A 27,558-nucleotide genomic window follows, 5' to 3' on the forward strand; every position below is an offset into this window, starting at 1 on the left:
TGGGTTGAGAAAAGTTTACGTGTTAAGATTTTCAACACTTCTGGGAGATTTTTAGATTTTGGGGGTTTCATTTAACACACGCTTTTGCACGCCTCATAGCGCGAAGCGCGTGAGGTTGTGCTTTATACTTGACTCGTCAAGGCCAAGCAATTTTGTGATCTTTAAATGCCTCTGTCACAACCATATTACACTTATACAATGATATAAGTAGATGTACACCGAAAAAACACTTAAATTAAACAAACTATTACTTTCTAAAATTATTTCATGTTGCTATCTTGAAAAAAAAACGTTTTGAAAAAAATTTTACGTAGACGTCCGGTTGTCACTCCATTCTGGATGTACTAACGATTACTCCCGAACAAATTAATATTTCAAGACCGGACCTTTTTTATTAGTTTAAGAATTCGATGAACTGGGTCCGTATTTCATATCAGTGGCCTAGTTTACGTATTTTTTTTTTTAATTGAATTTTTATTAACATTCATTACGATACAACCGTACAAAGCCAAACGGATTTTTCTTATTTGTCCCGTGAAAACTATGGCCCCACTTGATCAAGCTAGATTTTTTTAGACTGCGTGCGCATATGACAAGAAAAAAGGCTGCCGATATTTAAAAAAAAAAATAAAAAATACTCTGTAAGAAATTATTTAATTATAATTTTTTTTTTAATCAATTACACAATTAATTTTTTTCTTAAAAAATGAATGAGCGTTATGAGGCGTGCACTTTTGGATTTCCCAAACTTTTATGGCATATATTCTTGATAATCTTTGAGAATATATATTTTCCTGTTTTGAATTCGTCAAATTGACCTATATAATTTTTACTTAATTTAAAAAAAACAGTTTATTTATTTATTTCTTTTATTAAAACACAACAGAACAGAGGGCCAATAACAGGGTTACTCAATAGATCCAGAGTTGAAGATAGTAACAGAGTATAAACAATATTATATAATATATAATGACTCTATATAAACCAAATCTTTAATTCTTAAATGCTAATTATTCACTTAAATTAATTAATTAATCAATGCTTTCAATGTTTTGACCAGAAGCTAAAGGAAAGTAAAAAATAAAACAAAAAATGGAAACAAAACATAGTTACACATTCTTAGAGATGATTATGACAGGCTTACAATGTTGAATTCTTGGTGATGTTTTAGTATGCCAGATAATACTCAGAGTATGTAGTATTATCAGTCAGACTGCTAAGGTTTATTAAGTTTATATTTATTTATTTATTTATATGCTTGTTTATTAAGAAATTAATGAATTAAATTGTTTATTTCAACAAATTTGAGAGCCGAGAAGTCTCCGTTCAAATAATTATTTTTTTTTCTCTCAGTTTTTACTGAGAAATATGATTTTAAGTATAATACCAGAGACAAATTAAGTTCTTTAATTAATGTGATGAAATTTTTTGATAAAATCATTGTAGTTTGAATTTAATCGGCACAGTTACTTGAACTAGTTGGAAAATTGAAAATAAAATTAACATTTTATCCAATTTAATCAACAAGTCTTTATATTAATCATTATTTAAAAATATTTTAACCAGAAAATCATTCTGAAAAAAATTTTTTTCTTTGATCAAGTAGAAAAGTTTTTAAGCCAAGAAATTTATCTTGATTTAAGAAATCTTGATTGAATAATTTTTTTGCTTCATACAAAATAGTAAAACTCTTCATAATTATTTTCGAGGTTCAAAATTTCTTTACTTGCTTCAATATAATTTTCTTATCAATACATCAAAATCAAAAAACTTACTACGGGTAATTAAGGTAAAAAAAGCCCGTTATCTTTTGTCCACACTAATTTGGTAAAATACTTAAAACTAATAGTAAATAATATCTGACATAATAGCAATGATTTTCCGTAGTAATCTGTCAAAAAGTTAAAGTTTCACACTCGACCCAAATGAAGTCACGTTAATAATGTTGACCTTTAACTTAAGAACCAAGAACCAGAAGCCATGAGATAAAAGACCGGAGTTGGTTTTGCAAATAGTCAGTTTAACCCTTTGCTGCAACGGTAGCTGTTAGTTTAGCTGTTGTTTGCTGAGCCAGTGTATGCTTTAGTACTAATGCTGAGTTGTTAACTTTTAACCACCATTATGATGATAATGAAGACAAGAAGACTCGTGTCTACCGCGAGGGATCCCCTTCAGTTAAATTACCCTCTAAGCGCTCGTATGTCCACTATGGCGACCACCGACTCCCACAATATTGCCCCCCTGACTCTTAACCAGCGCTTGCGTTGCCAAGAAGCCGCAAAGGCCGTGGGAACAAAGCACCAGCTAGATAAACTTGCTTTTCATTTAATTCTTTCAAGGCATATTCACAATTTAAAGAAAATGGTCAGTTTTGAATTTTCTATTATGAAACTCTATATAATGTGCAGTGTTTTTGACTTCGGCATCGCAATCAAAACTTTTTACAGAAAACCAGTTATATATGACAATAGTAAAATAATTTTTTATTTTTCCTATAAATTTGTACTTTAATTAATATTTTGTATCGAATAAAAATCGATTTAGTCAAAAAAAAAATTTACTTATATTTTAGAACTTAACTCTCTTGTAAAGAGACGATTTGGCGATCATACGCACTCTGTCAGAAATTTTGAACACTACTTTTGGTCAAAAAATTATTTATGCCCGGAAAAAAATTCTATATACTCAGGAAAAAATTTTTATATAGTTATTTAAATATTTATATGAAGTTATACGTGAGTTTTGGTCACATCTAATTTTATATAGTTTCAGATAATGCATTTTTCTGGCTGATAATTTATATAGTATAAGAATTACATTTGTGAAAATGTTAATTTGACAATTATTTTGCCAGAAGTAAAACATGAATTTAACAAATTTTTATGCAATTTTGACAGGAATTTTTTTTTGTGGACATTTATGACCATATAAGGACACATCAGAAAATTTTTTTCCAGTAACCTTCGTTCAATTTTTTAGAATCAAATCCTTCATACTTTAAAAGTGAATCTCTTCAGAGACTAACCATAAAAATAAAACCAAAGTCCTTTCTTATATTCACTTATTTTAATCTTCACTCTTGCTTTTATTCGCAAAGAATCATCCAAAAAAAAATTAACCGAGCCAATTCATTGAAATGAATATTTTTTTATCAAGATTTCTTACTTTACTCTTCAATTCTTTAATTTGATGAAACCATCAAATCGTTCAATAAATTTTTTTCTTAAATGTTATTGCATAAAATCGAGGGATTGTGGTTACCTCTTGACCTCATCAAATCGATTATTGTATATATAACTTGACAACTATATATATATGAAAGAAAGATAATAGGTATCCCTTGCGGGAATGCTGGAGTCCGATAGCTCCCTGAGTTCCTCCGATCAATCGAGTCTCTGGAGCATAAAAGTAAAAGATTTAAAACTTATATAAGCCAGCAGGCGTCGAGATTTAGTAGTCAAGCGTAACCTAAGGATAATTGACCCAGGTCGGGATCTGAAAAGATCTTCCCTCGAAAGATGATAAAAAAGACGGATGATCACGGTGCTGCTCGTGGTCGTTTTGGTGTGACGTTGCCATGGTAACGGATAAAGCTGATCGTAAATTCTCATCATCACACTGCGGGACTTTGATGGTTTTGATTGCTGGGTCAGTTGTTACTGAGTCACTGAGCATGACAAGAAATAAATAGCTTTATGATCTGGCAGTGTTTTGCCCAGTTAAAGTTTAAATATAAACAGTCCCCTGGTACAGGTATGGATTCTTTAGAACCGGCAGCAGACACCAGTTAGAAAGTCTTTAGACAGAGTCTGAAGACAGAGCCGAGACTAGGACGAGGATAAAAGCATTGTCTTCGGCTCTGCATCTGTTAAGAAGAGAACCTTCATTCCGATGAATTATGAATCGGAAGTGGGTAATAAATAGCGTTAGAAGTTAAGCATTGTAGGTACTGTTATTAATTATTAATAGAACTGGTTAACGGTATAATAATACTGATCCAGTGATGGTGATGGTGATGGTGATGGTAATGGTCGTAATACCGATGCTGATCCTGATGCTGATGTGTTACGTGCTGATGCTACTGACCACTCTAGTTGATCTGGAATATCAAGTGTCTTGTGGGTATATAATGATACTACATTTCGATGTTTATATTACCATACCGTGTTTTACGCTCTGAAGAAATTCAAGAAGGCACTATCCTGTCTTGTCATGTTCAATATGCTTCAATGCTGGTAGTATATAGGTCGTAGTTTTTTTTAGTGGTATGCCTTGCCAGTTAAACAGTTAGAAGGTCTAATATTTTGTAGAGTTTATTTTTATTTCATACAGTTAATTAGAAAAATTAGAGAGATGATAAAACTACTGAAATTATGAATTAAATATTTTTATTAATTTTACTTAATATAATTACTGATATCTATGCTAGTATAAAAATTATCTTGATTTAAGAGAAATATTTTTTCTAAAAAAGAGAATTAGTTTGAAGACAAACGGTTTGTATGCTTCAAGAATTTCTTGTCTTTGATTCCCCTTCTTTGTTCAACAGATTTGTATCTTTAGTCGATATATATCGGCATTTAATTTGAAACGTCATTATCTTCAGTCGATACGGAAAAATTTTCAATCTACAGTAATTTTTAAAATTAAAAATAATTTTGTTTTATTTTAAAAATTTTATATTTTTAGTTTAAAAATATAGAAAAATAAATATTTAAAAAAATACGAAATTATTTAAAAACTATCAGAGATTTTTTTTCACTAGAAAAAAAAATATTTACCACATAAGGATTTTATCATATTTATCAAGAATATGTATAGACGTTCTAATTAGCAAATTGTCTTACTCCATTTTATAAAATCTTCTATTTGTACGAAAAAAACAACTAGTTCAAAATTTATTATCACTTTAAAAAACCATTTAATATTATTAATGTCTAATACAGATATAATATTTAGGTTTGAATCATTCAAATAATTTATAATTGGATTATTACTGCATCAAAATGATAAAAAATCACTCTCTAAAAAATAAGGAGTTAGACAAATTGCTAATTAGACCGTCGATATTTTTCTTTTAAAAAAATATTCTTAATAAAGTTTTTTTTTTCCTCGGTGTGTTCTTATAAAAAGTAGTAAAAATCCAAGAATCAGTTAATTTAAACAGCATTCTTAAAGAAAATATTTTTCTGGAGCCAAGTAGTTATTTTTCAGTGTAGTACTAAATAATAAATTATTACGACGTTAGTGTAATAAATAAAAACAGAAGTGCTTTGTCATTATTGTCATTAGCAAGTATTTAGATAAGTTAAGAATCTTAATAAATAAATTTATTGGATAATTTACCCAAGTACAGTACAGAACGAAATAAACATACAAAAAACTAAATCCATAAAATAAATGATGAATTTACTATCTGAAAGGTTAGTGACGATAATAAAGAATAAATTTATTGACAAACGTAAATAAAGTATGTGTGGAGATATTTTATAGGAATTTATAGCTAAGAAAATAAGAATAATAGTTCTTCCTTGTGTTGAAGAGCTTCAATTAAAACTGACTAAATAACGGAAGACAGACTTTTATAGAAAAGCTTAAAATTTAATGAGTGTTGACTAATCTCGAGTCTCGATAAAAATGATGCAAATAAAAGAACTAAATCTATTCAAATATTTGCCTATTAAACGAGAATAGTGAGGAGTGATGAGGAAGAGTAATTTCTCTTTGAGGCCGGAAGTTAATCTCGAGTATTTGGTTACGCGTGGTTGAATCATTGTCTGAATAAACAATTTCCTCCTTGATTTTCAGTAATGATGTTTGATTTACACATACTCGGAGAATTTTTAATTCCGCGGATAAAAACCGAGTAACATAATAACAATAATTTGAATTTACAGTTGTAGTGCAGGGTGTAATAAAAAATATACCCGAGTTTTATTTACACTGCGTTCGCAAGAAAGATATACATGTACAGGCAATCTTTTTCCATCTCCGGAGCTTGTAACCGCAATTGCCGACGGGGTCTTAGGGCACTTAAAGGCTCTTGAGTATATTCAAGATCACGGAAAAGCAATCCCATCTATTTTGTTTGATCAAACCAACGTTTCAACCCAAGTGTAATCCAGTTGACTCTCGTTGAGCTTTTGTTTTTTAGTTTCATCTTTTTTCAACCGCATGCAGAATAGGAGAGCTCTCAATGCCATAGCAATCACACCAGTCACTTCTGCAGTCCAGCTATTTTTTCTATTCCGCCGATCAGTCCAGCATGAGTCTTTGCAACTTTTTATTTTTTCTTCTTCTACATTTCCTTCTTTCGTTTTATTTCAAGTTAACTTTTTTTGCTTTTTTCTATTCTGACTCTGATGTCCCATAAAAAATTTTTCTAATGTGCCTACATTTGAACTGATATGAAAATTGACCTTATCAGATCACACATGGGCATATCAGGACGTATATGGCTTGATCAGGTTTGATATAGTCATATATATGCTTATTATTTCTTTACTAGAAATTCAAATTGCGCGCATACGCGCGCGCTCTAATCTTGAACCAATAAGGAATCAGGGTCCATGTTTTCGATACTAAGCTAACTTCATTCTACCATCAATTTTAGTATATAGGATATATATATGTGGCGAAAATAATCAGTTACAAAAATTACAACTGTAAATACATAAAAATAATGTATCAATTTTGTAAACACTGATAGAAGGATTTTTTAGTATTTAAGAAATATTTCTTAAATATTAAGAAATATTATAAATACTAAGAAATATTTCTTAAATACAAAGAAATCTTTTTAAATGCCAAGAAATCCTTCTATCAGTGAATAAAGTATTTTATTAAATTTATAAGAGTGAGATCAAGTTATATAATATTATCATTATTAATAGTAATAAGTATTAATCCACTGAGACAAAATAAAAATTATATTCAGACGATTTCTTTACTCAACAATTTTTTAAAATTGACAGTTAAATATATTAATTTTTTGACAAAAAAATATCAATATCTGTTTCCATTATAATAAGTAAACAAAATAGCTTCACTTGAATTGAAAAAAAATTATTTTAATCAATTCGACAAATTCTTCAAGCAAAAAAAATTCTTTACACAAAAAAGTACATTTTTGTAAATTTTTGAGAATGTCCGTTGTTGTATCAAGGACATAAATTTAGAAGAAAAGTATTTTTTTTTCTCAGCATAGTATGAGAGAATATTTTACAAATTAATTTTAAAAATTAGTAACAACTTACCATTCAATAATTATTTTTCAAATGAATTTGTATAATGTTTTTGAAATTGATCAACTACTGAATAAAATTATGTTTAATATGATTATCAAGAATTATTTTTTTATTTTCATATATTAGTTTGATGTGTCTATATATAAACAAACCAGGGCATATATGGCCACATGTGAAAATTTTTTATAGAGTACTAAGTATTTAGAGCATATTTATAGATAAACCTTTTTAAAATCAGTGCATGAGCACACGAGATTTATTATAAGCATCGAGTTTTCATACCAGATAATCCATCAACTATTCACACGTTCTTATCTAATCCAACTTTTCTTATCCGGTGTAACATGAATTAGCGCTTAAATTAATGTAATTACTTAGTAATATGTGTAGCATGAAAAATCTTTACAAATATAAGTGATAAAACTAACATAGTTTTATAATTTAATTAATTAAAGCACATACCATGATCATGGATCATTTGTAATGTGATGATCTTATGGATTTATGTAATCTTCGAGATAATGACTAACGATTGAAGCCAGTTGAAAAGTGTGCCTCGGTTATAATTTTAATGCGAGGAACTTGATAGCCGAGCTCTCGGATGATATAACAGTAAAAATTATTAACATCAAACATCACAAATACAAACTGGTAACTTGATACATTAACGCAGCTCTTTTTATGTTCCGAGGATGCTATACATAAAAGCTAGCCAATTAAGTCGTTGTTAGTTAACCAGATATATAAGCCAAGACATAAATAAACTCCATGTGCTATATACTTTGTACAGTATAAACATACCCGTGGAATAGCAGTCCTGCAAACAGGTGTTAATATCTCCTTAGGCGCACGGTTAAGTTTCACCAGGGAGTGGCGCTATATCTACTTAGTTTAAACTTCTTTCAAATTACAAATACTTGAGCAACTACTCGTGTTAACCACCCTGAGGTAATCATGTGAGGTAAAGTGGGAATTTCTTCAGTGGTTTTTTAAAAATTAGAAAAACTGAGCAATTTTTTTCTACAAAGTAATTATTCATTAGTTTAAAGCTATATGTTTCTTCATATAAAAATTTTTATCTAGTTCAAAATGGTTATATATATCTTAATATGGCTATATCAAACTATGTGTGAGACTAAGAAATAATTTATCAATTTTTTATTTTTTCTATAACTGTATTCGTCAATTAACACATCGTATTAAAAAAAATTAATTTAGTAGTTCATTACAATTAAAACCAACGACAGTTAAGCTTCTCCGGAGAGTAAAAAAATTTTTTCCAATTTTTAAATCTCTTCATTGATAGTTTCGATGTTTTTACATTTTTTATAAATTGTATAAATTTCATTAAATATAATTCAATATTGTAATTTTATGATTCCTTGTTTTGGCTCGACTATAGAGTAAAAAATTTAGACTTAGACTTAAAGATTTTTTATTGATAAAATTTGATATATACATAACAAGTACCACAATATATCTATACATTATTATACATTTTGTTCCCTGCCCTTAGGCTTTCACAATTTTGAGCCATTTATATTTAAGTGATTTGAATATAGGATTTTACATATTTTTAGTTTTGGGAAAAAGCGGAAGAAAAAACCCAGTAAGAATTCTGTTGATTTAGGAAAAAGATTAAAAAGAAGAATTGTTAATTTTATGTCTCATGCATAATGATATGTTGTGGTAGCTTATAGTTACAATATGAATTAAATTTCGTTCGTTTACAAACATTTGACAAAATATTTAGGTTTAGTAGAGAAAAAAATGATTTTTATTTTAGACAACACCTTAGATTGATTCTCTTGTTAGAAGAGAATTCAGCGATCATATCCCCTCTATCGGAGTTTTTCATTACTACTTTTGGTTGAAAAATTATGTATAGGCATATTTGACCATATCAAAAAATTTTTTCACGAGTCAACAAATATCTATGCACAGAAAGAAGGTTCACTTGAGCCAAAGAAATCAATAAGGAAGATCAAAATAGTCTCGGCTCATGTAAAAATTTTATTGAAGCAAGGAAATTGTCTTCACTCTAGAAAATTTGATTTTACTCAAAGTAATTACTATTGTCTTCATAAATATTTATTTATATTAAAAATTGATTTTTTTTTTGTAAAAAAAAAAACGAATGTTTAAGTAATAAAAAAAAACCCAAAAATTTGATTTTATTGTAGATAAAATTTTGTAACTATTTTTTTTTATTTTGACGTCTAATGACGGTTACAGTTTGACGTAATGCATAATTACAATTTCTTCCAAGTTGAAATGAAAAGTAGATGATCAACTTTTACGCTCAAACTGTAGTTAGATGATTACACGACCGATAGAATCAATTTTCAATAATAAAAACAAATATTAATTTATAGATAAAAATGGCAATTATTCATTCCTCGAATGATTGCATTGAATTATGTTATTCACGATGATTATTACAGACTTTTATAGCTCGATATTTCTCGAGGTAATGAAAAAATGAAATCATAAATCGAACATACGTTTTCAAGACTTAAATTATCAGATAACTTCTCTATTAATGTCAGGATATTTTGCTTGAGAACCAAAAAAATGAATTCCTCGATAATAAACGATGCATATAAATTATTTCAATTTAAAAGTGGATAAATAATGCATAGACAGTTAAAATAGGCTATTCGATATTGAAATTACATGTAAGTGTACATAGAGAAGTACGGGCGTATATATATTTATATCCATTTAAATATTTGTTTATTTAGATTTGATTTGATTTTATGATTTCAAAATATCCTAATCTAGCCGGTGTATCGAACTGGTTAAGACACAACGGTAACTGAGTATCCTTCGGGCTAGTCAGCTAGTCCGTGCAGGTATACTTGTTTCTTTTTCTTATATTTCTTAGGCATCTTTATACACATATATGTGCATCAGTATCATCAAACCGGGAGAGTACACTCCTTTTACCTTTCCTCCTTTCACTCGTCCATGTGCATACGTATTATCTATAGACATAGATATAGATAGAATATTGAGAAAACAACAACAAGAACATGCTATTCTTGTCTCTCCGGGCAGTCAACACATGTTTTGCTGTGTTACGTTAACGTACGTCGTTAACCCTCACGGCGAGTAACTTAATTGCATTTACATGCAAATAGTCGTGCAAATGTTTTGTAGAGAATAACATTCAGATAAATAAAATACTGTGCCGCATAACTGCGCATAGACGCAAGATGTTAATGATTTCTTTTCTTTATTATTCAATGGAAATAATAAGGGACTTTTATTATCTCCTACTTATACTTATAACTTGTACTAACTTTTTTTTTTGCTTTAGTTACTTACTTTGTAACAATAAAGATAGCAATCAAAATTACAATAATAATAATTCGTAATATTTTTATGTTGTTTGATCCCGTTTTAATTTATTGATTGCTAGAGCTCTGTCTTTTCTAATCAAGTCATTATACGGAAAAAATATTGATCTAAAAATTACATATAAGTGATACTAAAATTGCTTCTTGAAAGTAGTTTAATTTTAGAATCACAATGATACGAAAATTGTATCACTTAAAATTTAAAAGATGTTCATTTAAAATTAAAATATGTCCATTAGAAATACTAGTTAAAAATTTCCATCTACATGTATTAAAAGCCACTAAGTTAGTTCCATTTAAAAATACATTAGATACAGATTATTTATCATCTGATGCGATTTTTACACCTTTTTTTTTCGTACATAAATTTTTAATGAAAATCCCCCACAGAAAAAAAATGTTCTTGAATCAAGTATATACAGTGCTCCCTCCCTAAGATATAACAGGTTATTTTTTTTTCTCTTGTTAGTAACTAATGAAAAAATTGCGACAGAGCTAAAATATCTTAGGGAGGGAGCACTGTATATCGTTAAAAATATATTATACATAATATATTGCAAATAAGTGATGAATATATGGCGGCAAAATTGTCTATATTGAAAAGTATAACTTTATTCTATATATGGAACCATGTATTTTAAATAATATATTCATTAATAGATGGTGATCCATATATCGTTTAGTATATATCATCTGCTATATTACCGAATACATAAAAACCATATATAATATATCATGTTTAATGTATGAAGAATATATGTGACACCATATATTTATCGATACATTATTTTAAGAATAAGGTATCAATATATAAAAAGTTGTACCGATACACATATGGATCGTGTATACATGAAGCAAATATATTGATGAGTATATGGTTTATACATGAGAATGATATATTTATTTACTATATATTTTTTCATATTATTGTGGCAAAATTATAGATATGATTTTATATATCGTTCCGTACATCACATTATAATATCAAGATATTAAACCATATATTTTGAAACATATAAACCTTTTCCAAGCGGGTAATTTTAAAGAACAATCTTCTTGAACTAATAAATTTTTCTTGAATTGAGGAAATTTTACTTGATTCAAGAATTTTTCTCTCGAATCAAGTTAATTTTTTTCAGTGAAGTATTAGATATAAATTTTACATATTTTTCGCCATAAAAAATTGGAAAACTAACTTGTTCAATTTTTTAACTTCCTGCTGTGAATATTAATAATGTTGAAAAATTTAGAAATTTCTAATTTTAAGCTAAAACTTAAAACAAAAATTCTTTTAAACATTGCATGTGTGCTTTAACATAAAAAGTACCGTTCAGATTTCAATAAAAATTTAGGTAATAATAAGAAATAATATATTGAATACTTTGCATAATTAAAAGTACAAATTGAGAGCATGCGATAGTAAAAATGAATGAAAAACTATCAAAAATTTTCTGGCTTTTTTTCTTCAATGCTAGATTATATACAGGTAAATTTACTGCGTAAATTAAAAGAGACTTTGTATTCAATATTTTAGATTTGTGGTATTTGTGGAACTACCTTAAAGACCACGAACAATTGAACAGATTAATAAAAAAAAAAATGTTATAATTTTTTATAGATGTTTGAAAAATTAATGAATTTTGATTCATGATTCGAAAAAAAATAGATATTTTCAAATAATTTTCTTTTCAATAAACTTTAAGAAAATAATTATATCATTCACAAAAATTAGATCATTAAAATATTTATATTTTACACAAAAAAAAAACAAGTGTTTAATTATTAGAAAAAATATAAAAAATTCTAGGAAAAAAAAATGTACCAGTGAATTAGTAATTGTGATACAATTTAAAGGGATTGCTCAAGATAAAAATCTCAGTATGAATATATGTTATATCTTTTGTTTCGTGCTTGAAAAGAATTTAACAGGAATGCTGTAGAACATTGTCTTGTTATGTAGGAAGAATATCATCAGCATTAATTTATTGTGTTAACTTAGCAGTGGATGTTGATGTCGAGGTGATAATGACTGCACGCCTGCGCGTAAGATGATTCAGGTTAACGATAAAGATGACAGATTAGTTCTTGCAGTTATTTGTTTTTATTCTTTCAGGTTTAGCTGTAGTTTATGTTGTTGCTGACGTTTTATTTTTTAAATGTGTATTCTTCTCCCCCGGATCTGTTTTCCCATATGGTGGATCTGGGAATTCCTTGGCGTTGTGTGTTGTCTACCTTGATAGTGAAGTATGGCACGAACTAGTAGTGGTTGGATCGTTAAATCAGAAAATATATGTACCACCCGAGTGTATTCTTCTAGGTTCGTTAATCTACCTACGCGATCTGCTTTCAATTATCTTCAACTCCCAGGATATTAACTTCAAAATTATTTAAGTCTTCTTACGATATCTCATCATCTGCCCTGCTCTCTGCATCTAGTTGCCAAGAATGGCCTAACGGAAATTACTCCCTAGATTCTACACAAAAAATTTTATTAATTTTTTTTTTTTAATTAGGCCCATTATTTTTTACAGTATTTGGGTAAATAATCGCGTGTTATCCCGCAACAGATCAACACAGAAAGAAAGATTTCTTGACTGGAGAACAAAATTCTTGGCTCAAGTAAATTTTCGGTCGCCCGAAGGAAGACCGAAGTTGTCTTGGCCGAAGTAAAAATTTTTCTTGAAATTCTATTCTTGATAGAAGTCATTTTTTCTTAATTCAAATTATCATAAATACTTGATACAAGAAATTTTTATATTTGATCAAGATTTTTAGATACTTTAGGGAAACAGCGCCACCTACTTCAGCTGAGAAAAAAATTTTCTCATCTTGAGAAAATTTTTCTCTTGAATATTTGATACCCATTTTAGATTATTTTGGCGCGCAATTATACATATTGAATGAAAAAAAATGATTCAATATTATTTGATCTTCCCATTTGACATGTTAGTCAACAGAAATATTAATGAAAATTTACTATCGAGATATTTCATTTTTTGGAGCAAGAGAAAAATTTTCTCAAGACAAGAAAATTTACTTTTGTCAAAAACTTAATTTTTTGGAGCAAAAGAGAAATTTTTTCAAAACAAGAAAATTTTCTTGACTTAAATAAATTGACTTGGACCAAGATACGTATTTCTTGAAGCAAAGGAATTGATTTTTTGGAATAAGTGAAATTTCTTGTGTCAAAAAAAATTTTTTTTTTTCGCCCAAGTAAATAATTAGGAAGAAAAATATTTTCTTGGCTCAAGTGAACCTTTCTTTTTGTGAAGTTTTATGATTTCTTAATAACTAAAAATTTGTTCACTAAAAAATGAGTTACTAAATATACGCAGAAAGTAAAAATTTTTAATTTAAGGGTAAATTTTTTTGGCTCGAGAAAATATTAAAGAAGATTATAACGACATTCTAATTAGCAAATTGTCTAACTCCATTTTAGAGAATCTCCATTTTTACGGAAAAACAATTAGTTCAAAATGTATTATCACTCTAAAAAATTATTTAATATCTAATAGAGGTATAATATTTTGGTTTAGATCATTCAAATAATTTATAATTAGACATTGCTACATCAAAATGTTAAAAAATCACCCTCTAAAAAATAAAGAGTTAAACCAATTGCTAATTAGACCGTCGATAAATTTCTTGAATAAAGTCAAAATTTCTTAAACGAAGTCAACTTTTCGTGAGCTAAGAGAATTTCTTTTTGCTCCAAAATAATTTTGGTTTTACTAAAAATTTTTTTGGCGTAAGATAATCATTTGTTTTTGTGTAGAAATAGAAAAAATCTAGTTTACATACAAATTATTAAAAAAAAAAAAAAAAATATGATTTACGATTTGTAATAAAAATATTTAAATATTTCAGGCCAAGTTAGCGTATATTTTTTGTGAGAAAAAAAAATACGTAACGGATAAAAAACGGAAATCCGCTGGTAATTTTGAATTTTCTGAGAATAAATACCGATACTCGACCTTAAGAAAATTTAAAATTGTAACTCCAAGACAAATTCACAGTCACAGAATACAATTTGTTATTCCCAGCAATTCACAGCTGTAATTCCGTTAGAACTTTCTTGAGAACCAATCGTTTCTATGAATTTATTAAACTAAATGCATTTCACTTTATGAATTTTATACATACCTAGGGTAAAAATACGGGATCATAATTTATTTATTGAAAAATTTAAGATTATTTCTGCAAAAACAATATTTTCTTTAAGATTCGTGAGCAAGTTTCTCGGAATAGATTTTTATTGGAGCCATTTAGGATATTCCGTTCCACCCAATCATGCACATAAAAATTATAATACTATTTTCTTTTATTGTAATATTATTTAATACAAAAATCGATAAATAGATTGTTATTTGACTAAAGTACTCTAATTAACTGGATTTAAGTTATTTATCTGTAATCATCAGTTCGAAATAACAATTGCTTATTTAAAAAAAAAAAATATTTGAAAAAAATTTATTTAAATAAATATTTAAGATTTCTACACGTAAAATTATTTTTTAATTTCTTTCTGTAATAATTTAATCGGTAGAAAAAATTTTTTAATTATTAATTTTCGATTATTTTTAGAATCGAAATATCACAAAAAAATTTTCATGATAATTTCTTGTTTCCCGTAAAAAATTTTTTATTGTATTAATTGTATTAGTTGTTATTTTATAGTAAAAATTGTAAATTTTTATTGTATTAATTTTTTATTAATAATCATATGCATAATTTGATAAAAAGTTAATCATATTAGAACATTTATGATAATTGTTCATACCAAAAAATTTTTTCACGGGTTAATTTTATCTGATATTAATTTTTTAACTGTTCAAAATTATAAAAAATTATAAATTTTTTTCAACCGAATAACAGTGTAAAGATTTATTTTAAATCCTTGCAATTAAGATTAACTAAATGTTTACTGTATGTTTAATTGCAGTATTTATTTAAAAGCAAAAAAAATAATTTCAAAAAGTTAATGACAGATGTTTTAGACGAAAAGACACAAATGTTTTGCTGTCTCCTACAATTATAAATTAAATTTATAGTAGATGTACTTAAAAATGAATAAGGTTATTTAAAGGAAATAATAGCTCGCATGATGTATATCCATCAGTGATATAAACACATAAATATGTATGTGACTACACACACGTGTAAGTGGATATGAGATAAAATAAGTGAATTGAAGGAAGAATATCACTGACCTAGTGGTCGAGCGTCAAGATCAAGTTGCTTGCACGCAACCGCATACGTAATAGCAGGTGTCTTCGTATAACAGCAAAGAAAAGAAAATGAATTACCAAGTCCCGTACAAACTAGTGGGAGAAAATAGAGCTCAAGTGGGCCTGCTACTTGAGTTCATCGAGAATGCGAGAACCTTTTTTTTATCCACTCAAGGCAACACTATCTTTATACAACAAAAACGACAAACAGAAAGAGAAAGAACTAAATAAGAAAGGATTAAATGTATTTAGTTGTAAAAATAAAATAACTCATAATAATAAATAAAATAAAGAGAAAGAGAAAGAGTTAAAGCTCTAGGCAAATCAAGTTTCCCGTTTGCTGATTCCAACCTCCGTTTTATTAATTAGATCAAACTCTACCCACGTTACTCTCTATCATTATACAATTATTTTAACATTTTAGACGTCATATCATTCATTAGCATTATCATTATCCATCTCCTGCTGATAATACTTTTTCAGTGTGTACTATCTCGATGATTGTGATTATTATTATTATTTTTCACTTTTTACTCCATCCATCCTCTATTCGCAAATTTCTTTTTATGTTTATCCTCAATTTATTATTCATTTATAATAAATATCTACTTATTACATATTTTCTTCCTCCACTGGCTAACACATATGTATTGTACTGAATTATTTTTATGTACTTATATTAGATTTGGTTTGTTGAACACACTTAGGCGTCTAAGTAGTCACGTGTTGAACTATTACCACTATTTTTCTGGTTAACTTACTCGAATTATGCTTTAAAAAAAAAAAAATCATTTACATATGGTTAAAAATATTTTTTTATGAAAGAACAAACTTATAAAAATTGTAGTTAAATTTACCTTCGTAAAAAATTTTCATAGAAAAATTTTATGCAAAATTTTTATTAAAAATATTTTTGCACAACTTTATCGAATTAACGCCCAAAAGTTACATATTCTTTTTTTTTAATTTATTTACTGACCAGATAAATATAAAATATCCTATCGAGGTAATTTACAATAAAAATTTTTTACTCAAAATTTTTTTGATCCAACAACGGAAAATTTTAATTAAATTGAATTATTTTTGATTTGTAAAACTTAAAAAAAAATTTTCTAAATAAAGTAAAAGACCCACTTATTGACACTGGCCTAGTTATTGACACTTACAATTTTATTTTAGTTAAAAAAAAAAACAAATCAACTCTAATAAATTAATAAATATAATTTTTGAATTATAAATTTTTAAATAATTAGTTTTATGAGAATATTTTATTTTTTTAATTAGAATAAAATTGCAAGTGTCAAACAACTAGGCCAGTGTCAATAACTGGGTCTTTTACCTTATGTAAATAAAATTTAAAAATTTTCTTCAAGTGTGTAGTGAGGAAATTTTCTGTTTGACAAAACTCTATCGTAACTACTGAACTGAAAAAAAAAAATAAAAATCTCAATTGACTCAAAAGCTGTAAATATTTTATTCGATGATAAATAAATAAGTACAAATAATAAATAATTTATAATTGGAAGTTATATAAAGTTACAAGATTTAACGGAAAGTCTGACAATGAGCGCAGTACAACATAAAGGTAATTTAACAGAAAATAACAAAACAATATTTTCATGTATAATGTATAATGAGCATTAAAAAAATATCTAAGATAAAAATAATGAAATATTTTCATTAATACGGTATCGCTAACAACCTCCAGCTCTTCTATTATCCTGCATAAGAATAAGCGTAAATATAAAATGTAAACTTTTAAAATAATCCCCATCTCAATTAAGAGCGAATAAATATAGCAAAAAAAAGTAATATCACTAATTGAATTCTCAGAACATAAAGTTATCTAACTGACACATAATAGTACCTTTGGTGTTAATTATTCCCTGGTATTGCCCTAATTATCAGTGAATAGCTGTCAAATGCGAATTCCCAACTCCGGTAACTAACAGCAAGGTATATACCATCTCGCCCATGCACGATACACGAGTTTTTTAGTTCGCTGTTTCCTTATTTTTATTTTTATTTTTATTTAATACTCTTTGAAACAAACTCGAGCACGTTCGCCGGATATGTTATAAGAACATTGCGGTATAGTCTTCAGAATGCGGCCATTCATTTTCTACCAGCTCTCCTTTATTTATTATTTCTTATTCTTCTTTTTCCTTCTCTTCTTCTTGTTTTTAATCTTATTCCCTTCATTCTCAGCTTGTTATCATTTCTTCTCACTTCTATAATGTATAATGTAACATAACACTGTCTCTGTTATGTTTCTTTGAGTTTATATGTCCAGTTAACGTGTATGATTCTCACACGGCAGTTCGCACATGTGATGCCACGGGAGCAAAAGCTGTTGTTATAGGTTATTACGTTACCGGTTGCGTGTTACGAGACTGTTACGAAGCTTCACTAGGTCAAAATAGTGATGATGCGCTACCACCGCTATTCCTATTACATAAGACATACCTAAGTACTTAAGCACTTTACATACATATGTGTGGATATGGATAATCAATATAAATATATAAGTATGTGGGCATGTTTACCCTGAAGCTTGGGCTAAGCGAGCTGTCTGCTGTCCCGATATTGATAATAAACCGCGACTTATTTCTCGTGATGTTTGAATTTAAGGGTGACTACGTAATGACAGGGAAAGGCGGGAATGTTTGCCTGAAATCTAGTCGTGTTGGAATTATTTATTATCAATGCTTGGTTGCAGACATTATCAATGTATTTTTCGTAGCCTAATAAAACCTTGGATAATGTACATTAGGTGGAAAAAGATAAATTATGGGGAATTTTAGTGTAATGTGATATGTCTTGAGGTATTGTGACCTTCTTTAAAGGTTTTTTGAATATTTAATCAAAAAAAGTTTTTGGAAATTTTTGTAAAATTAAAATTCTGTCACTCTTTGATTTTTGGGATATTTTAATTATTAACACTATTTTTATATTAGTGGTGCAAAAAACTACTATTTTTCTTTTTTAAATTTTCTCGGAAAAAATCAGCTGGAAAAAAATTTTTTTATAATTTTTTAGAATTTCGAAAAATTGTCAAAAATCGAATTTTTTTGCCTTTAATCTTTTTTTTTGTTATTCAATATTTTATTGGTTAAAAATTATGTACATTCTGAAAATTTCAAGTCAAAATGTTGATTTCTAGGAATAAATATTGCCGAATAAATATGTGCTAATTATGATACAGTAGTAATAGTTGTATTTCTGACTATTATTCATGTCTCGTGCATTACTTAGACTCTTCAATAACTTAATTTGATAGAAAAAGATTAGAAATCATTTATAGGAATATTCATAATTAGAAGTCGTTCAAAAACATTTCAAGTATTATTTAAAAGTTTAAAATTTCTTGAGCGAACTGTAAAAATCTTTTATTGCTTTATTAATTTTTAAAAACAGTGTTTAAAACATGATAAACTAACATATTTTTATATAAGACTCTAAAAGAAACTTTAGTTGGTTTTTTTACGGCACATTAGTTCATAGTTACATTTATACATAATTTATAAATCTGTAAAATTTTTTATGTTTGTTCCATGATAATTAATTAACTGGACTTCCAATTAAGATAGACAAACTAAAGATATTTTCTGAGATATACAGTTATATCGTCCACTGTCAATGGACATCATCTTTTTACCTTAAACTTTTAAAATTAAACATTAAATATAAATGTCCATCCAAAAAATTTTGATCCTATAATTAAAAAAAAAATAGATTCTTAGAATGTGAATAAAGTTTTAAATAATGGAAATGAATTTTTTTTAATTAAAAAATAATTAATCTTAGCAAAAATAATTAATGCTAAAAAATTATATTTAACTTATCGTAAAATAGAGAGTTTTTTAATCAAAATTAGTTAGTGTGATAAATGTTTAATTAAAGAACAATTTTAAATGTTTTCTTCAACACTCTACTCCATAACATCCCATGAAAAAGAACCTTAAGACGTAAAGTGTCAGTAAAATATTTGTGGAATGTACATTATGTAAGTTATGACGCTTAATCATCTCAAGCCTCGCGGCACTGCTCAGTTTATAACTATTCGCGGAAAACAAATTAACAATCAACTTTTTGCGATTATCCATTTGAAATTCAAATTTGTCTCGACCTAGGAAACTTGTATGGAGGAAATAAATTCCAAATTATTGGAGAAAAATTTTATGAAATCATAACTTGTATTAAAAAACTTACGGGTGTTATTATTTCAAGTTCCCTTCAGCAAAATGGATAAACTGACGCCTCTTTGTCCATATTGCAGAAAAAAAAAGATTATTGATATTAAAAGAGCATTAGGATTCAGAAAAAAGTTAATAATTGGTAATTTAATCCTATATGATAGTTGTTTAGCTCCTCCCTGCTAATATAACTCCACTGATGCATTTGATAATAAAGTGAATATAAAATAAATAAATTCATAATGTGTATTCATAAATACAAAATGATTATTGTAGATTAATATAACGTTTTACATTAATATGAGTTGAAATGAAGTAAAATGTGAGTTTATAATATAATGGATTTATGATTCCCCAAGTTGTATTAACCTGAAGCGATAAGTACTTTTCGATTCGATTCATCGGGCATTCCCGGAAGAAGAAGAATAAACTATATCTGAGTACTAAGATCTCACTCATAATCACTTGGCTATTCCTCACGGTCGTTCTGAGTTAAGAGGTAAGAGTTAGAAGTTAAGAGCCAATAGTTTCAGAATCATCTTTATGCGTGTGTAGAGAACTGAGAAATAAGAGCTAAGAACTAAGGCTGAAGGATATCTTCCTGCTGTTCATGTTCTTTACTTGTTGCATACTGAATCAACTCAACCGTGGACAGAAGTGGAGCATCAAGGATACTGTATAACTTTTCTAGACTTAACTCTATACTATATAAGAGAGTTATATTAGATTTTATTGTGGTGTGTTGATGTATACTACGGTACTAGTAGTGATAGAGAGCTAGAATAAGAAGACGGGATAATTATTTAAAATCTCGGGATAATGAAAACTACTGTACCTACTTGGAAGGAATTCTAAACCGTGATCAATAAATTTTTATTTTGTCGCTACTGTGCATGCATATATGAGCTTTTTACTGCGTTCTATTAAGAATATCTTGGCTATTTTTTAATGTTTTAGTTAAACTTTTTTAATGCTAACTGAAAACTCATTAAGTTTTTTATTTATTTTATGGTATTGAGATTCCACGGATATTTATATCTTGTTTTATGTTTTTACAGGCTCGCGTGGATTCTCCTGCTTGTTACTATAAATTCCATTCAGGTGAGTACTTTTTACTATACTTAAAGGTAAAACCGTTAATATTTATACATGCATAAGTTCTATTTATTAACTTTGAGTAGTTTAGTTATCTATTAAACTTCATTCAGAGGAGTCTAATTTTTTTTTTTTAATTTTATGTCACCAAACTTGTATTTTCATTTTTATAATTAATGAAGAGACCTTCTTCGTAGAGAGGTAAATTTTTATACCAGTAAATATATGTTTTGCATAATTTTAAGCATATATGTGAACGGTTTATAAAATTCCAAAGAATAAAATGAATTTTTTACGTGTTATTTCTACTTAAAACTTCAGTTGTCAGGGGGGAATTTTAGAGTAAAAACTACCCTAATAAAATATGAGTTGGACATAAGAAATGCATTTTTATAAAAATTTTAAATATTTCGATTATATGTTTGAGCTGCCATTGAAAACTTTTCCTGAACGATATCAACTTATATACTTATTTTTTTACTAATAATTCATTTATCTCAAGCACAGTCTATCTGAAATTTCAAATTCACAATTTTAATAACCGTACACAGAAAAAAAAATGTTCTTGAATCAAGTTCATAATTTTAAAGAACTTAATATTCTTGATTTGAGTAGAAAAATTCTTGATTTAAGGAAATTTTACTTGATTTAAAAATTTTTCGTCTTGATTCAAGACAATTACCCTCTTCAAAATTATATTCTTGGTTCAAGAATTTTTCTTTTGAATCAATTTAATTTTTTTTCAGTGTATGGCTTATAAGAAGTCACCAATTAAAATTTTTCAATACATATTTCCATTAAGTCTTACACAAATTAACTTTTTAAAATTCCAACCAAAATTTATCTAATTCACTTTTATATCAACGTTGTTATAGTAATTTGCTCACTCGATCGGTAATTTTGTATTTTTAGGATATTACATTAATTGCACGCCTCAGAGCGCGAAGCGCGTGAGGTTGTGCTTTATACTCGACTCGTCAAGGTCAAGCAATTTTGTGATCTTTAAATGCCTCTAACGCAACCATATTACACTTATACAATGATATAAGTAGATGTACACCGAAAAAACACTTAAATTAAACCATCTCTTACTTTCTAAAATCATTTCATGTTGCTATTTTGAAAAAAAAAACGTTTTGAAAAAAATTTTACGTGGACGTCCGGATGTCACCCCATTTTGGATGTACCAACGATTACTCCCGAACAAATTGATATTTCAAGACCGGACCTTTTTTATTAGTTTAAGAATTCGATGAACTGGGTCCGTATTTCATATCAGTGGCCTAGCTGACGTACTTTTTTTTAAATTGAATTTTTATTAAAATTCACTACGATACAACCGTACAAAGCCAAACGAACTTTCTTATTTGTCACGTGAAAACTATGGCGCCACTTGATCAAGCTAGATTTTTTAAGATTGCGTGCGCATATGACAAGAAAAAACGGCGCCGATATTTAAAAAAAAAATAAAAAATACTTTATAAGAAATTACTTCATTATAATTTTTTTTTTTTTAATAAATTACACAGTTAATTTTTTTCTTAAAAAATGAATGAGCGTTATGAGGCGTGCACTTTTGGATTTTCCAAACTTTTTTTGAACAGTATATTACCTGTTAAATTTAAACTAAACACTTAATTATTCTACATTAAAGTTTATAGCGGTTGTGTCTGGAAATTAAACCCCCTTTTTTCGATATCACGCCTAAAGCTACAAGTTAAGCTACTCTACAAAACTGAATCAGTGAAAAATCATTAATTGCTTAACAGTCAATAGTTTTTTTTCAACTAATTTTTTGATAACTTTTTAAATTAGTAAAAACTGACTAATTTAAAAGTAAATTTCTCTACTTACTATTTCATTAATCGAAAATTTGACTAACATCGTTTTAAAGAATAATTAAAAACCACCGATTAGATTGAACAGAAATATTCTGAACAAAATTTATTCTATAATATCAACTAAAAAATAAAAAAATCTTTCAGGCTCTACCAGAAGTGATAGAACCAGAAAAGCCAAACTTGGACACACTAATAGAAGACACGACAGAGGACTATTGGGCTGGTAGCGGCGCGGGACCAGAAGATGCCACGGAGCTAAACCGCACCGAGACCCGGGAATCATTAACTCACGAAGCCAGTGACCAGGATGCCGTGAGTACTCTAATAGTTTTCAATATAATCCTCTGATATTAAGTCAAAAGAAAAATAAAAATAACAAGTATAATACACAATGCAGCAACAAAATAACGAGTAATAAGCAAAAGAACGGAATTATAGTGACCAAGCATTTGGTTACGTGATACTTGTATTATAATTCAAGTTGCAAGTTTCCTTCCACCGGTGGATAGTTGATCGAGCAACGGTTTCTCGTCTTGTTCGCCGACAGGAAGAGCGTCTACGGTCTTAGTCTATGACATGATGCTCATCCAGCCAAACAACTGGATGAGGATAAGCGAGGATACAGATATATCTTTAGATCCGCGGCGTAGTTCGGAGTAAAACGGCACGTTGTTTATATTAAGGAAGCACTCATGCTCTATAGTTTATAGTTTATAGTTTATAGCTTACAGCTTGCGGAATGGTAGCTCGGGTTGTTGTACATGATAGCTTTTGGTATCGCATCGTATCAAGCGGCACACGGCTCATATATTACATATTATGTATTATGCATTATAAGAGCAATAGGCGAAATAAAGAGAGGCAAATAATCCCGAGATCTGGATAATAGGGGGATGATGCGCCAGGTATAATAGTACCGGTCCACTAGGGGCATATCATAATCCTTCCATAAGGCTACTGCACGTTTCGTCGGTTAACGCCCCTGTACTCTGTCTAGATACTCCACACTATTTTATCAACATTATGCATTACACTCTCTTTACTCTATTATACAGCCAAGCTAAGCCTGCCAGTGTATGAGCGATCGCGTTTTATCACTACCGAGTATAAAGTGTATATAAGTAGTGTACTGAGGTAGAGAGAGCTTCTTTCGCGGTTTACCGTAAGCCGTAAATCACCGCTGAGCATCAATTTTCTCGGGTAAATTTAAAAACACCGGCTGCTAAAATAATAATAATAATAATAATAATAATCATAATGATAATAATAAATAAATATTTAAATTACCGCTTTGATTTAGGACACTAGTTCGATAGATTAATCGGCTAGATACAAACTTTTAACTTGTATTGGGTAATATAAATGTAATGTTAAGAAAAATTTATTATTCAACGGTCTATAAAAATAATTCAACACTTGGCCGTTTGTTATTCATATTTAATAGATAAAATGTATCATTAAATTGTTCGGGTAATTTATTTATTATTGGTAATTGCTGGTCTATGACTATTTATGTGATGGGTTTCTTTTAAGCGGAGAGAGATGGAACAGGATATGACTTTTTTTTTTTTTTGGAATAAATTTTGTGTAATTTCGAGAGGGAAGAAATAGTTTGTAAATTGAATTTACCGTTTATTTATGAAAAAGCTTAATGTTAGACGAGTTAAAAAATTGATTAAATTAAGATGATCGTTTTAGTCAAATTTTTTTTATTGTTAATTAATTTTTAAATTTAAAAATTCTAAGTTATTATAATTGTAATTTAGTCTGTTGGTAATTTAAATTTATTATTTTTATTCGGGAAAATAAATCGGGTGCTCAGTTTCACAATAATTGACAATTCTTAAATTTTTTTCAAACTTATTTTATAAGAAAAAAGTTCGAACTTTAAATTGATAAAAAATTTAGTATGTACGTGATGATTTAAAGCTATTTTAAAATTCCCTTTCTCTTGACTCTAAATAAAATTTCAGGAATTACATAAAAAATGAAAATTAAATAGAGATGTTAAATTTTTCAATTATCTCACTAAATAGTCTATGTCATAATTTAAAAATACTATAAAAAACAGCGTAAAGTTTTTGTGGCTATAATTTACTTAGTCAATGTTTTTATAGATTCTTGTTTAATTAAAAAATTAAATTTTATTACATAAATTATCTAGAATCTTTTAAAACACAACGAATAATATGAGAGAGAATTAATACTTGCCTTGTTTAAATTAATTATTTCTTTAGTACTCTTTAATTAATATAGAATACAACCTTAAAAAAAAAAGAAAATTAGAAAAAATAAATAATATAAAACAATATTAACTATCGTTTATATCACAGATGATGAACATTTAAAGGAAAATAGATAAAAAAAGATTGATTTTTGATAAATTTAATTTCTTCAATAAAGTTCTTCATTAGTAAAGTTTAAACAACGCGAATATTTGAAATTTAATTTTGATTGTTTCATCAAAAATTAGTAAAAATTAATGAAAATAATGATAACTTACTACGAAATTTTCTGCTTTTTTCAGGATTTTCAAATCGATTGCTACGCTAAAAACTTGAACCAAGAACATTTTATAATTATTTGAAATCAATCAAAAATATTCTAAACTGACAAATTATTCTTAGCTTAATTAAATTTTGTTTGATTCGAGAATTATTATTTTATTCAAAATTATATTCTTATTTCAAGGATTTTCTCTCAAATCGTTAACTTTTTAATCAGCCTAAATTGTGGATTTAAAAAAGAAACTGCTAGAATACTCAGAAAAAATTAAAAAATTATAAAAATTGCTGTATTTCGAAACAAGACAGCTGAAATGTAAAAATATTTCCTACCAAGTCCAGATAACCGATAGATTCACAGATCGATCGCAATAAATCTAAACAGTTTAATTATCAACCAATAAAACAGATATTAATCTCTGGGAGTAAAACTGGTCACTAGAGAGAAGAACCGGTGCTAGATTCCCAGTAGCCAAGCTTTGGTAGTGAAAAAAAAGTAAAAACTCCTCAGATACCGAGTAAAAAAGTGTTTACAAGTTATTGCTCGTATAAATTAAACCATTAGAGGCATTAAATACAATTAAATGAGACATTTTAAAGCAAGATGGGAGATGGGAGATGGGAGATGGGAGATAAAATAAGTTAAAAAGGGGTAAATGTTAAGAATCAAAACTACTTAGGTCTTAGTCTTAGTCTAGTGTATCTGTATCAAGTGGATCTAGTCTATCTGCAGGGCATTGTCACTGAACCTTGTCTTGTCTGTTGAGACAACATCTAATCCACCTTCACCGAGGAGAATAAGTGGTGGTGTAGCTGCTGCGTATCCTCCTGCCCGTAAAATATCCTATCCGAATAAAAAAGTGTAATCAGGAGGTAAGCATCCCTCTGGATTCTCGAATAAAGTAGCTCGACTAATGATTTAAGATGGTGAACCTTGTGACCGTTAATCGACGCATGAATGCGCGGGTGTCGACTCGTGCGTCTTCGTGATGCTCGTCGACATGTCACGAAGAGACGTGAAACAAACGGGATGGATACTACAAGATGTCGTGTTGCCACGAGGACGCACTCTTGACGTGACAGTTCCGCTTCCTGGTCTTTTAATATTGTACGTGTATTTTATTTACACACATGCATTGATGCCTTGTTATTTGTTTAGTTTGTCCGGCAAATTTAATCGAGATTGGACAATTTCAATCCAAGATGATTTTTTTATTTTTTTATAATACAAATAGACAATGCTACAGTTAAGTAATTTATTGTTCTCTTCTATTTTGTTCCCAAAGGTGGTGTACTTAGGCGAAGGCGCTCAGTACGTTCCGGTCCCGGCAATAAAGCCTCGAGTACCGTTGAATCCAAATTTGCAAGCTCTACAAACTCTACAAGGTCTTCAGGGTATCGGAGCGACTGGAGGCACTGGAGGCGGTGGCTCTGCCACTGGGACAGGCGGAACTGCTCTTTCCAGCGATGATGAGTGGGGACGTCATCCGGAAACCTGGGACAGAGAGCACCGGAGATATAGGCCTAATACCACGCGTGTGCAACGTGAGTAATACTTTATTCCTGTTATTTAATGTTATTATTTTAGATAATTGCATACTTTAAGCCTCCTTCCAGTTATTTTTAAGTAATGTTGCAATATGTGTCAACGGTACATCGGGAGATTAACGATGTCTTTTCTATTAACTCTGATAATCTTCAAGTTTTTAACTGCTTTTGTTTTCAAAACAATTACTGTCAAGGTGTTATAAGTGTAACAATTAAAACGTCATAAAAATATGAAAGTTTAAACAGTTTTGAATTACAGAGTATGAATGAAAGAACTTTGGCTTGATGATTTTTCAATTTTTTTAGTAACAATATAGATTAGATAATTTTTAAATAAATTTTAATGATATTACTATTACAGAAAAACTATTCAAAACTTATACAAAAAATTAACTATCACCAAAATTATGTAAAATTATTAAAAAATACTAATTCACGTTAAGAGCTTACCGATGATACCAAATTTAACTCTAGAAAACCATTTTTCAATAAATAAATTTATACCCGTGTCACAAAATTTTTTTATTCTTTTAATTG

At 28.4% G+C, this 27,558-nt stretch overlaps 1 protein-coding gene across 1 annotated transcript in view; it reads left to right on the plus strand.

Annotated features, from left to right (window-relative positions):
- LOC123261217 overlaps positions 1 to 27,558 on the plus strand; it is a 67,792-nt gene that overhangs the window by 22,874 nt on the left and 17,360 nt on the right. The window contains exons 2-4 of the mRNA XM_044722761.1: positions 21,092 to 21,134; positions 23,114 to 23,281; positions 26,760 to 27,018. Of these exons, the coding sequence (XP_044578696.1) occupies positions 21,092 to 21,134; positions 23,114 to 23,281; positions 26,760 to 27,018 (470 nt within the window). The remainder of the gene's footprint in view (positions 1 to 21,091; positions 21,135 to 23,113; positions 23,282 to 26,759; positions 27,019 to 27,558) is intronic.

Source organism: Cotesia glomerata, linkage group LG3 (genome assembly GCF_020080835.1).
Source record: "Cotesia glomerata isolate CgM1 linkage group LG3, MPM_Cglom_v2.3, whole genome shotgun sequence".
In the NCBI taxonomy this organism is placed as follows: domain Eukaryota; kingdom Metazoa; phylum Arthropoda; class Insecta; order Hymenoptera; family Braconidae; genus Cotesia; species Cotesia glomerata.